The sequence below is a fragment of the Nothoprocta perdicaria genome, unplaced genomic scaffold, assembly GCF_003342845.1.
Source record: "Nothoprocta perdicaria isolate Ctin4 unplaced genomic scaffold, notPer1 scaffold_8, whole genome shotgun sequence".
NCBI lineage: Eukaryota > Metazoa > Chordata > Aves > Tinamiformes > Tinamidae > Nothoprocta > Nothoprocta perdicaria.
The window spans coordinates 9,053,354-9,066,250 of record NW_020456087.1 but is presented as its reverse complement, the minus strand read 5'-3'; the positions used below and the strand labels follow the sequence as shown (position 1 = coordinate 9,066,250).

Below are 12,897 nucleotides of genomic sequence, written 5' to 3'. Positions count from 1 at the left end.
CGGGGGCGGCGGCACCGGGCGCCGCCGGTGGCCCCGCGAGCCCGGCTCTTCCCCCGCCGGGAAGCGGCGGGGCCGGGGGCGGCAGCCGGTCCCCAGGAGCGATGCGGTGCCCGCCCTGTGCTCCGGGGCTGCTTGGCTGCCCCCTCAGGCTTGCGGGCAGATGGAAGCAGGGAAGTGGCTGCACAGCGGGAGGCTGGGGCAGACTGAGGGGAGATGGGGCTGGCAGGCGGAGGGCAGAGACCCCCGGGGTGGAGGCAGTGATGGCCAGGGCAGCAATGGGCTCACTGAGGGTGCACGGGGCAGCAATGGGCTTATTGAGGGAGCACGGGGTCCTCTGCAGCTCACCCTGCTTGTCTGTTGTGCTGGCCCCCCTGAGCTGCTGCCCCAGCACTGGATGCTGCAGCTGGGATTGACACTGGGCTCTCCGGATGCCTCCTTAAACCCGTGCGGGTCCCTTCCAGTCGTGACCTTTCGGGAGATCTGGAATCGCAGTTTCTGCCGGCCTCGGGAGCAGCTCGTGGACGTCATCGCCGAGTTCCCCAACGAGGTGGAGCACCTCTTCAGGCCCTCCTGCGTGGCCCTGCAGCGCTGCGGAGGCTGCTGCGGGGACGAGGGGCTGCTCTGCGTCCCTGTGGAGACGAGCACGGTCAGCATGCAGGTGAGCGCGAGGGAAGTGGGCTCCCTGCCAAGGGCTGTGGGACAAAACCCTGCGGCTCTGCATCCTGAGCACGTCTAGCAGCAGGAGAACAGGACATGGGGGAGCCTGGCTTACTCAGGGCTGCTGGGGCTCATGCCAGCTGGAAGGGTCCCTCTGCCTGCTTTGGGGCTCATCCCAAGGGCAGGTGAGGCCTTGGCACTACCAGCCTTGCTCCCTGCCCTGCTCTGCGTGGTCCGTCTTGCCTTTCTCTTGCCTTGCTGGCCCTTCCCTGGGCTGTGCAAAGAGCTCTGCTTTGCTGTGGGTGATGGGCTCCTGTGTGCTGGCAGTCACCAGCGCTCTTGTGACCCCTCCAGGGTCAAAAGCACGTTGGAAGGCAGGACTGGAATTTCCTAACAATCTGGGGTTAGGTGGAGTGCGAGCCTGGAATAAACAGGAGGCAACTTCCCGAGCTCCAGGGATAGGCTCTCCACTGCGGAAAGCATCCAGCGGATGCGTGTGGGGCGGCAGTGGCAGGTTAGGGAGCATTCCTGTGGGGTCGTGGTGGGGATTGTGCCACAGAGCAGTGTCCCCGGGTGTCCAACCCGAACTGTGGGCAGGGCAGTGTGGGCTCACATGTGCAGGGCCAATATGCCAAATGGTCCAATATCTGAAAAGTCTCTGCAAAGGCAGGAAATCTGCTCTAAAGTTGGGAAACCCGGAGAACAGGGGACTTGCGTGTCATCCCTGAGGACAGGACAAGGCACTGGGGGGCTCCTGGGGCGCGCAGTGGCCATGGGAGCTGCCAAGGAGCGGGTTAGACACATGCCCATCAGGAGTCCGGGGTGAACCGAGCTCCCCCGTGGCGGAGGGGCGAGACGGCACCTTGCGCCCTTGCAGCCGCATCCACTCCCGGGCCAGGAAACAACCTTTGTTCCTCTTCCAGCTCCTGAAGATAAAGCCCAGTGGAGAGGCGCCCTACGTGGAGATGGCCTTCACGGAGCACAAGCGCTGCGAGTGCAGGTAGGGCCCTGTGGCCTCGCCGGGCAGCACTGTGACCGTGCAGAGCAGCCCCAGCAGCTTGTGTTGCTGCAGCGCACGTGTGTCCTGAGCCTGTGTGAGATCTCTGGGAGAGCCCGGCAAGGCTGGTGGCTCTGAGCGCGAGGGCCGCCTTGGGGCAGCACCCCTGGGTGATCCACACCAGAGCATGGCAGTGGGTCGTAGAAGGTTGAGGTGCCGCTGGCCCTTGACCCTCCATTTAGGGAGGCTGTTCCGTTTTGGGACAGGGACCTGGGCTTGAGCCCCAGGAGTCACTTAGTTTGACAGACAAAAGCTTAACAATTCCTGGTCTGATGCAGCCGCGTGGCGCTGGCCTGGCACGGATGGCTGTGCTGGCCTGGCACGGCGTTAAGCTGGCAGCACCACGCGGGCAGCGTGAGCTCGGGCAGCCTGGGCTCTGTGTGCAGAGCCTCTCCAGCACCACCTCGTGGGCCTCTGCCCCGTGCGGCAGCTCCCCAGCCTCTGCTCTCCGCACGGCCTTAACTCCATTCAGTATTGCGAAAACTGGAGCGCGAGTGTCCTGCCGGGCAGCTGCCGCATGGGATCCTTGCCCAGAACGGCTGGGGATCCCTGGGCTGGTTTTCCCCCTGTAGCTGTAAGCGTGTCTGTGCTCAAGTGGACCCACAGCCTGTGTAGCTCAGTGCTGTCTCCAGAGCCACCCACTGGTGGACATGCAGGAGGAGTGGGAACCAGCATGTGCCTTCCTGTCCCTGCTTCCAGCTGCTTTCCCTGCAGGGAATTTCCTGAGCCTGCTTTGGTTTTCCTACTCTAGGGTAACTCCCAGGGGATCTGTGAGTACTTATGTAATCTGCCTTTGAACCCATGTTAACTTCTTGTATCTGCAGCACCGTCTTGGCTTCTCTCTAAGCTGCTTTCCTCATCCTTGTTATTCCCCCTTCTGGGGAATTCTAGCAAATACATGGTGGAAAATTAAGTGCTGGTCCCTATTGGGAATTGAGTCCAAGAAGATCTTGGCTATTGAGAACTGCTACTGAGGTTTTCTGAAGCAAACCCTGTGTGTGGTTTGGGACCCTGCATTTCCATGTGCTTTATGCAAGCAGTCACTGAGAGCACTTAAACTGCTTCATGGGCAAGACGTGATGGTCCACAGGGAGCTGCTGAAGCTGGCCTGCCTCTTTGCTCTCTGTTTCCTTTCTGCATATTGCAATCCACTCCTGCATGAGCAGTTGGTGATGGGGAAGAAGTCACACTGGGTTTTGTTTAAGCTTCAGTCATTACCCATGGAGACTGATGTGCCTCAATGTGTGGTATAACTGACCGTCCCCAGAGAGGCACAATGTACAGCACTGCCCAAATAGCCTTTTCACTCCGTCCTTTCTCTCCAGGCCGCGGCAGGACCCGATGAGGTTCGGGAGGTAAGTGGTGCTGGGGATGGATGCAGGCGGGGATGCTGCTTCTCGCTTTCCATGCATCAGTCTCATGTGCACCTTCCTCTCTTGAAGGAGGCGATCGAAGGGCCGAGGTAAGAGAAGACAAAACAAGAAGAGACGTAAAGACTGTGAACTGTAAGTGAGCGGGGGCAGGCATGGGCAGTGTCTCTTGGGTTGGAGTACATGGTTATGTATTTATGTCTTCAACTGATGCTGTGAATAGACCTTCCACTGAAGGCTCAACATGTGCTCAAAACTACCCATTTTTGGGGATGGTTGCACTGGATAATTTGATAATATCTAGATAAATTACCATCACAGACCACTCTTATTAATCCATTAATTTCCAGTTTCAGCCTCATCTTGCTGCCAGCCTTGTCTTTACTGCAGTCCTTGGCTAGCCGTTGCTTGGGTTACTCTGTCCTTTCCGGCCCTGTATTTAGCTGACCCTTGCGAGCCTCTCGGTGCAGCAGTCTATCCCGGACTTATGTTGCTGTGGACACTTCTGGGGTATAGAGCCTGCAGCCAGTGCTTTCCTGCTGTGTTTTCCCTGCTGTGTGATCCTTGCTGCTCAGGGCTCAGCCAGCACCTACATCCCAGCATGCTGGGCCTGACACAGCCCTGTCACCTTCTCCCTGCTCCGTGAGCCCTGGGGTAGGGCACCGAGGAGCCTTGGTGGCAGAGGCCGGCCCGGGGGGTGCTTGCAGCCAGGGTGAGCGTGGGCCTGTCTGCGGTGTGCAGCCCCGGCGCTCACACCGCGCTCTTCTCCCCGCAGATGCGGCCTGCCGCGCAGGTAGCCTCCGCTGCGCCCGCGGCCCCGCGCCCGCCGCCGGCGTGTGAGCCGGTCCCGCCGCTGCCCAGCGCGTCGGACCTTCGAAGCTGCGCCCCGCTGCGCAGCCGGGCAGCGCCGGCCGCCCCTGGGAGCTGCCGGTGGGAAGCACCGCCGGACTCGGCTCGCTCCGGCAGGAGCGCAGCCAAGGACTCTCCCTTGCCCCCACGTGCGCTGGTCGCGGCAGGGACAGGAGGAAGGCTCGCCGGGTCTGGGGCGAGGATGAGGAGCTGCAGGAGCATGTCTGTGCTCAAGGGCGCTGGGGGCGGGCTGGGGAGGGCGCCAGGTGAGCCAGGGTGCCGGCCCCGCGGGCGGCAGTGGCAGCAGAGCTGCTGCACAGCTGGGGAGGAAGGAAACTTGGGCCAGGCACAGCTGTGTCTGCCGCAGCCTTGGCATGGGGCAGGCCTGGGAGGGGACGTGGCCTGGGAAGCCCTCTTGGTGGGGATGGCAGGAAACGGGGAGTGCTGGGGCCCTTCTGTGCTGACAGCCACGTCCCAGCCTTGCTGTTCTCAATAAAAGCTGGATGTCAGAGCCAGGAGCTGGCAGCCTGAGCAATCCCTCTCCTTGCTGGCAGATGCACTGCTCTTTTCTGCCAGCTCCTGGTCAATCCTGGTCTGCAGACGCTTCACTGTGCCCCGAGGGCTGGCCCCAAAGCGGAGACCTGCAGTACCCAAGAGGCTGCTCGTGGGCTGACATCTAGAGCTAGGGCAAGCAGTGAGACAGGACAGAGCCCCTGCCCAGCCTGGAGCTTTGGGGGAGCCTGGCAGTGCCTTGGGGCATTGGTGTCATACCTGTTCACCAGTCCCTTCCTTCTCTGACCCCAGTTTGAATAATTAGCTGAGCGCTGGTCTCAGCTTGTTTTCCTTTGTTCTCATCTTCTTCCTCCTTTCAGGCACTCCCATTTCCATTCGCCTTCCCCTTCATCTCTGCTCCTGCACACTGGGCCTGGGCTCCTACCATGAGGTTCTTCCATCCCTCTTCTTGGTAGTTGGTTTTGAGCTTGGGGCTGCCTGTGGGCCTCTCCAAGAAACACCTCACCAAGGTTCCTCCGCGCACCCTCATTGCTCCTGTCTGCAAGGTCTGCCATGGGCCTGGTGTCCCTCCATCAGGTGTGGGGCTTTGCCCCAGGTGAGAGGCACTTCCCCGGGGCTGGGGTGACCTACATGGCTGCGCCAGGATGGGGGTAGTCCCAGCCCTTGTTTCTGCCTTTCTTCGGCCCTGGGGCTGCAGCACGAGGCTGTGGGGCTGGCCAGGCCCTTGCTGGGCTGCCTGTTGTGGGTGTGGGCACCCCGTGCCCTCACCACACAGCGTGGCCTGTACGCGGGGCGCAGGGCAGGCCTGCCCCGGGCCTCTCCATGCCCTCCTGGCGCTCATTTACACACCCTGCTGGGGCAGAGCTTCCCCGTGACGCGCTCGGCCGTGACAACAGTGCGGGCCGTGCCCGTCGCGGGACAGCCTGCGGGCTGGCCACGGGCACGGCCTGCTCCGTGCCCACGCGCTCCGGGCCTGCGGCTCCCACGCGAGCGGGGCCCTTCCTGAGGCAGCTCCCTGTTCTGCACGGGCTCCGGCCCGCTGGGCGGGCTCCGGCCCCCCGTGCTCCGCTTCAGCCTCACTGGGAGCACGATGAGAGCGGTGCCCGGTGCTCGAGGGGCACCCGTGTTCATGCAGGGCCGCGGTGGTGGTTTCTGCCTTGGTTTTATTCTGCAAGAGTTACCATGATCATATTAAATCTTTCAAATGGAATCCACTCAAAAACAAAGGTGTTAATTAAAAAAAAAATGCCAAGAGTGCTTATTAGAATACTTTTTTTTTTTTTTTTTTTTAAGAGCTCAATGGCATTTCCTAATAACACCCAATGCTCAGCATAGTCTTCTTGGCTATTTCTCATCACTGAGAACTGTTGGGCAAGCACACAGTGCCAGCACAGCCCAGGCCCTGCCTTACACCGTTATCCAGTGTTGTCCCCTTCCTTGCACAGTGCTGGAGCTGCCTTCGTGTCGCGCGTGTGGCCTTGGCTCCTGCTTGTCCCTCAGCAGCTGGAGCTGCAGAGCAGTGCAAGCCTGAGGAGCAAGTTGTGGGGGAGGACCATGGGTCCATGATGGAGAGGAAGAGATGGAAGAGAGGAGGAGGAAAGGCTGGTGCCAAAGGGATGGGGTCTGTCTCTGGGTGCCTGATGCAGCTCGGGGCCACTGCCACGTCCCTCAGAGCTGCAGCACTTGCAACCCTTGCAGCAGTTGTCACGAGCCCTGGGGGTGGCTGTGCCAGCCCCACGCAGGAAGGGCATGGAGCAGCCACGGGGCCTGGATGGTCACATCCCACCCCACGTTCCCTGGGATCTGCCTGTGCCTCCGTGCAGGGTGACTTGGTGGGCTGGTATCTCCCGCCTTAGGTGCATGAGTGACCCCAGCAGCCTGGGGGGCATCTCCTCTGCACTCACCGGACAGGCTGTGGCTCTTTACCAGGTGCTGGTTTAGACAAATCCTGCCCCTGCCAGTGTCTGAAATCCCCTTTCTCAGTGCTGAGGCCTGCAGAGCGCCGGTTCTCTCTCAAAGCCTCTTTATGCCCAATGCCTCCTCTGGGTTGCCCTGGGGCTGTGCACCCCCAGCCTGTACCCGGTGCCTGTGAGGTGGCACATGGCCGGATCCCTGTCTGCCGCTTCCAAATGCTGCTCCGTGTCCCTGTGTCCCTGCTCTGCGCTGGGCGGTAGGGGACAGAGCGTTCCCCTGATGGATCCAGGGTGAAGACAAGGAGCTGCGTCACCGCTGCCAAGTCACCCACGCATCTAGACCGCAGGAGAGCACTGAGGACGTGTGGCTGCTTTTGCCAGGGAACAGCACGTCCAGCAAAGCCCCTCTGCTCCCCAGCAGGGTTCAGCAGCAGCACCAGCAGCACCCAGCAGCAGACATGTGTGGGCACAGGGCCATGCACCTGGGTGCTCCAGAAGGCATAGGCATGCAGGCTAAGGGTCACCCCACTCGAGCCCCCCGGCAGTGCCCTCAGCGTTGGGTGGTGGTGGTGCAGACCCCGCAGCAAGGGGAACACAGAGCCTGAGGCTGCCCCAGCCAGGTGGATGTGCAGCACAGGGTGCAGGACGTGCTGGAAACCGCGCGTGGGCAGGAGGGACGTGGGTGTCTGGGAGGGACCGGGCTGGTGTGTGCGGCTCTCCTGCTGCAGCCCATAAGAGGAGCAGATGGGGCATTGAGGAGCAGCAGAGGCACCACCAGCACGACGTTTGGGGTCAGCGTCACCAGGTGTCACAGCTACCTCTGGCTCCAGGACTGTGCTCAGGAGACATGCACAAAGGCTTCACCAGCAAGGGGAACCCAATGAGTCTGAGCACCTTCCTGATGCTTCTTGTGACTCTGGGGCTGCTGCAGGCATCATCCACCCAGGTGAGGAGCATCTCCTTTCCCTGCTTCATCCCTTTTTCCTGTCTGAAGGAGAGGTTCCTGGGTGGTCCATGAGAACCCTCTCACTGCCCAGCCTGCAGTCTGTCCATCTGGGGCAGCTCCAGGGTGGCCATCACTGAGGAAAAATCATGGTAGGGCTTGAAACACAGGCCATTGCTTGAGCTATTGGATTATGGGGAGCTCTTCCAGGCCCACAGAGGAGCCAAGCCCTCTTGGGGGGTGCCCAGGTAACTTCCACCAAGAGGAGCTGTTGGCCCTGGGGAGGCGAGGCTGCCTGCAGCTGCTCCCCTGGCCAGTGCACCCCCGAGCAGAGTCCCACAGGCAACTGAGCAGCCGGTGCTCTCGAATGGACAGGGGAGATGGCAGGAGAGCATCGATAGCTGCCTCCTTACCTGCAGCAAGGGCGCACTGAGGCTCTCAGGGAAGCCCTGAGCGAGTCTGCAGGCGCCGAGCTGCAGGCAGCGTGTGCCCAGCCACCCAGCTGTGCCAGAGGCACTGCCCAGCGGGCAGGGGTATCCCCTGCCTGCACCGGGAGCTGCCTGGAAGACCCTCTCCTTCAGAGCTGAGGTGGGAAAGGAACGCGTTGGAAGAACTGCAGAGAGGGGCTGTAAAGACATCTCATCAAAATTGCTTGAGAACTGAATCTAATACCCATTTTTTTCCCCCTGTATTAGATCCCTGTATGGATCTAATACTCAATTATCTCCTTTCTCCCAGCCTTGTGTTCAAGAGTAGAGACTGATGTCAGAATATAATAAATACCAGCCAGTTTTATTCTGCTTTGGAGGCAAACAGAGACATGAAATGTGGGTCTTCCAGCTCTGTGGAGGGACTCAGCCTGAATGAAAAGGGGTGTAGGAAGACATATGGGGCCGCTTTGCCTGGATGGCCTGGTGCCAAAGCAGGGAGGTTGGGAAGGGTGCTCTCCTGGGAGGAGGAATGTCCCCTGTCAGCAAAGGGACAACCTAAAGCACCTTGCGGAGCCAGGACCCCTCCTCCTTCCAGGAGTGTCCCATGGGACACCACCCTCTCCTGCTGGTCATGATGTGGGGGTCAGGATGGGGTGTTGGGGAGGCCGAGCTGCACCCAGGGCTCTCCCTGCCCTCCAGCCACTCACTGCTCTGTGTTTCCATCCCCAGCAGGAGGCCGAGCCTCGGGACGCGGCTGCTGCTTTGGGCGAGCAGGGTGAGTCCTGAGCTGCCCGTGACCAGGCCCCTGTGCCCTGCGAGCCCACAGTGAAGCCACCCCAGCACTGGCGGCACGTGCGGTGGCACCTGGGGGTGGCTCCTCCACCTCAGGGGGCTCCAGAGCCTGTCTAAGCTTCCAACTGCTTGGTGAAAGAGGAAGCCTCCGCCCAGGGCCAGGTTTATCCATGTGGGTGGGTGAAAAATAGCCCTGCTGCTCACTCACTGTCCTGACTGGGACGTAGCTGTTGAGACAGGACAGGAAGGAGCAGCTGGACACAGACGTGCCAGCTGGGGAGGCACCTGGAAGCCTTCCAGTCTGGGCCTGATGTTGATGAGGGGGAGAGCAGGGCTGGCCAGCGCCAGCGTGTTCCCCTGCATTTCTTCCAGATGTGTCTTTTCTTGAGGTTTTCAAAAGCAGCTACTGTCAGCCCTTCCTCACGACTGTGGATGTTTACTCTGAGTACCCCGACGAGGCCAGTTCTGTCTTCAAACCCTCTTGCGTGGCCGTGCGGCGCTGCGGAGGCTGCTGTGGGGACGCGAGGAAGTTCTGCGCGCCCGTGGAGATGGAGATGGTCACCATGAAGGTAAGGCCAGGCTCCTCGGGGCCTCTTGTGGCATGGTGGGGGGAACCTGCTCACTGCCAGGGGCACGTTGGTGGCTTTGTAAAGGGGACGGGGGAGACTCCGTCCCAAGGCCGGTGGTGGTAAGAACAGCACCACGCTGATCTCTGTGGACAGGCAGCAAAGCCTGCAGCCCTGGAGCTATCAAGTGACTTGTCCTTCTCCTGGTGCACAGCCCTTGAGCACAAGGGCTGCCTCACGCCACCGGGTTATCAGTGTGTGAGGGCTCTCTGTGTCTCCCAGCTCTACAGGGCAAAGGTCTGTTTAAAAAAGCTTAAAGTAAAGAGCCAGAGCTACAGCAAGAAGGTTAGGAAAGAGGTGTATAGGGAAGATGAAACACAAACCGGATTCCAGGTTGCATTAGAACCAAATCTTGTTATTCTGGGGTGGTATTCCAGAAATGGTGACAAGGAGATCTGTCTAGAGGGACATCTGGCTTTCCCAATCCTGGGATGCTGGCTGAGCATTGCCTCTACTCCTCCTGCTTCTTCTAGCCATGTTGGTCAAGGTTTCCTGGGCATCTTAGTGCATAGGGATGAAAGTTGTGCTTGTTTCAGTGAGCAACATCTATGGCGTCCAGTGAGTTCTGAGTTCCTGCCAGCCCTCATGCAGGTATTTTAGACTGATTGTGAGAAAAAAAAAAATAGCAGCTTTCACTCAGCTCCCCATTATCAGTATTTGTTGGTTGTGCTTTGGAAGTTCCCTCCCCACCACAAAGGCGATAAGTCCTTCAGCAGGTTGGTCTAATAATAATCCTAGAATTTAACATCCTCCAGGTAGAACAGCCATAGGAAACTCGAAGCACAGAGTTTAATGGCCACTGTGCCTCAGAAGTCGTGCCTGATATTTATCTTCTCCCCTCATGAGGCTCCTCCTCAGAGGCCGGTCCTTTGGGGTACCAAAGGCTGCTGACTCTGGCTCCCTCCGCTCCGTGTTTCCCCTCCTTATCCCATCCACGTGCAGCTACGCCTCGGGCCCTTGCCAGTTCAAACGCAGAGGCTGATGTGGCAGGGATGCTGTGGCCCAAAGCAGAAACCCTGCTAGAGCAGAGAGCAGAGGTGCCATTCGGCTTTGTCCAAAATCATCCCTGCATCCCAGCAAAAAGGCTGGCCCTGCTTCCCCTCCAGCTCGTGAAGATTTCTCCGGGGATCAGGAAGAGTTCCATGGTCAAGATGGACTTCCTGGCGCACAAGCAGTGTGAATGCAGGTAGGGATGCGCCGTGCTCTGCCCCACGGCTTTGCTCTGCCCCACGGCTGCCCGTGCCTGCCACCACAGAGCTGCCTCCCCTCCCTCTCACCCCATCCTGGGCTCCTGTGGGAGCTGCTCTCAGTGCTCATGGTTCCCTGTTACCTGTGACTGTGAGGATTAAGTGAACCCAGCGTTTCCCAAATCCAGCCCCACTCACCTCCGCAAAGCCCCACTCCGCAGCGAGCCCTAGGTGGTCCCTGCAGACTCCCAGAATGAACAGCCGCTTCCTTGGGCTGTGCCTATGTTCATGGAAACACTGACCTGCCAAATCACTGGTGTCCGGTATCTCCCTTCACTTCCCCAGGACACACTGGTTTAACACAAGCAATAAAACTCTTTAAATACATATTTATTTGACAATAAAGTCACTTAAGCTTTGTTCCCCTCTCTGTTGGGTCTGTAGACTTCCCTTCCTCTAGCACCATTACCCCTACTACCCAAACTTTACAGGTCCCTAAAGCAGCAGTTTTTATTTTATTTTAACTGTGCTCCTATTGCTTCCAGGCCTAGAGCGATCAGCTGAAGTCACAAAGGTGAGTTGCATTAGCAGAGTCTCTACTTTTATCCAGGGCCTTGGCTCAATTCCTGCCTGTTCAGAATTTTCTCCCCAGGGAGCAGAGCATGGGCTTTTGTACGAGTAGAAAGGCCCTAGACACTGTGAAAAACAAGCCTCTGTTAGGTTAATATCGGTTGAATAAATGGCAAAAGCGTTTGCCATGTCTTTAAAGCTCAGCAACACTACGTTTGTCATTTCTGAGAAAAGGTATCTTGGGTTGCTTTGTGTGAAACACTTAAAAAACACTTAAAAAATGCTGTACCAGAGCCTGTTAGTGTCATGAGAGGGAAAAAAAAAACAAAGAAAGAAGTCTCGTATTTGGTTAGTGGGCTGCCTAACAAAATAAACCCAATTAAATGTTACCAGGACAGTCCCCTAAGCCAAGTTAGGCTGTTCCACTCCCAAGGAACCGGCGTTAGCAAGAACGGGAGCCTCGCTGGGCTGAGCAGGAGCCGCGGCTGCTCCTTCTCTGTTTGGTTGTGGACAGACTGGCCAGCTCTGACGGAGGGGAGCGAGCCGAGCCAGGGAATTCCCTGCCATGGGAGGCGGCAGGGTCTGCAGCAGCAGGACAGCGCCAAGGGGACGCTCCCTTCGGGCATCCTGCCTGGATCTGGACTCTCCAGTCTCGCCCGGGCTCCAGGGCCGTCTGGTTGCTCTAGTGAGGTCTGTCTCCCCAGGGAAGGCTGAGGGAGACAGACCTCAGAATCCGGGACACAGAACCTGTCAGAGTTAGTCCCACGGCAAGTCAGGACTTCCTCAGCTGCCTGCTGCTGCGTAACAGATATTAGTCTTTCTTAGGTCTGACGTGGTATCACTGTGATTTCATTCTACTTTTTCTTTCTTTACAGGTCCCTGTCACCTCTCCAAAATGGATGTTCTTTAAACCTGGACTGACCATTCCACAGATGCAGTAAATAAATTTGCCTGATCCATAACTGGTCAATCATTCCTGATTCAGCAAACCTCCTTTGCTAACAGTTGTGGTGACCTAGAGTGCCCCGGAGACCTGGCTTTCCAAGAAAGCAAACACATAAAACCAAAACAGAGCCCCCCAGGACCACGTGCTCCTGGGTTAAGCTGATGAGCTTTTCCATGTGAGCAGTACTAGCTAAGCTGGGCTCTGGAATACACTGTCATTTTGCCAGGGCTTAATGCACTTGTGCCAACGTTTTCTGCTCCATGTATTTGAATTAAGTTTGTAAAACCAAACGAGTCAGCAAGGGTTAGTAAAATGAGAGCCCAGGGTTAGAGGGGCACCAATATTCCTTTGCAACACGCAATGAAGAAAAGAAACTGCAATGTAAGAAAAGAATTTGCATTTATTAATTAAATGAAAGGGGGAAAGATATACGTAAAAGAGAGATCATAACCCAACTGCAATCCTGTTGCATTAAACAGGTTATCAGGGAACTGCCTGGAATAAGCAGGCCCTTTTAGGTGTAGGTGGATGAAGAGGTTATTTAAAACACAACTGATTATGTGTTACAGGAGAAAGTTAATAGGGCTGTAAACTCAGTACTTAAAGAATGAAAGCTTTAATTAAAGAAAATTTATGTTTAATAAGGATTATGATAAACCAAGAATACTAATGAGATATTAATATAATATTAATGAAAGTAATAAAGTGATAAAGAGACGATGGTGATAAATACACAGGTAAGATCTGAGGTAGATGTTATCTATGGTTATGGGCAGAAATAGTAATTTTGAAAAGTTCCTAAATGAGTTACAGGAAGGAAAGTTACAGTATTTTTCATTTACACCCTGTTTTCAAAGCGTGATGAGAAGCGGCTCCAGACTCTCCCGCGTGCCACAGAATACCATTAGGGACCGCCAAGAGCGCAGGATTCCTGCCGCTCGCTTCCAGCCAAGCCTCGCGCTGCCTACCGGGCACCGCGGGCGCGCGGGCCCGGCGTCGCGCGGGGTCCGCGTGGGGCCGCGCCGCGGGGCTGCGGCGCCTTT

At 57.5% G+C, this 12,897-nt stretch overlaps 3 protein-coding genes across 3 annotated transcripts in view; all 3 read left to right on the top strand.

Annotated features, from left to right (window-relative positions):
• LOC112958059 (placenta growth factor-like) overlaps positions 1-3,909 on the top strand; it is an 11,445-nt gene extending 7,536 nt beyond the window's left edge. Inside the window, exons 2-6 of the mRNA XM_026051864.1 lie at positions 462-658; positions 1,581-1,657; positions 3,040-3,069; positions 3,157-3,219; positions 3,860-3,909. Coding sequence (XP_025907649.1) covers positions 462-658; positions 1,581-1,657; positions 3,040-3,069; positions 3,157-3,219; positions 3,860-3,881 — 389 coding nt within the window. The 3' untranslated portion in view covers positions 3,882-3,909. The remainder of the gene's footprint in view (positions 1-461; positions 659-1,580; positions 1,658-3,039; positions 3,070-3,156; positions 3,220-3,859) is intronic.
• Positions 3,910-7,206: 3,297 nt separating this feature from the next.
• On the top strand, positions 7,207-10,341 carry PGF (placental growth factor). Its single transcript, XM_026051863.1, has 4 exons — positions 7,207-7,305; positions 8,463-8,508; positions 8,898-9,094; positions 10,258-10,341. Exons 1-4 carry the CDS (start codon positions 7,207-7,209, stop codon positions 10,339-10,341), a joined length of 426 nt encoding a protein of 141 aa, XP_025907648.1.
• Positions 10,342-12,573: 2,232 nt separating this feature from the next.
• RPS6KL1 (ribosomal protein S6 kinase like 1) overlaps positions 12,574-12,897 on the top strand; it is an 8,531-nt gene continuing 8,207 nt past the window's right edge. Inside the window, exon 1 of the mRNA XM_026051862.1 lies at positions 12,574-12,591. Coding sequence (XP_025907647.1) covers positions 12,574-12,591 — 18 coding nt within the window. The remainder of the gene's footprint in view (positions 12,592-12,897) is intronic.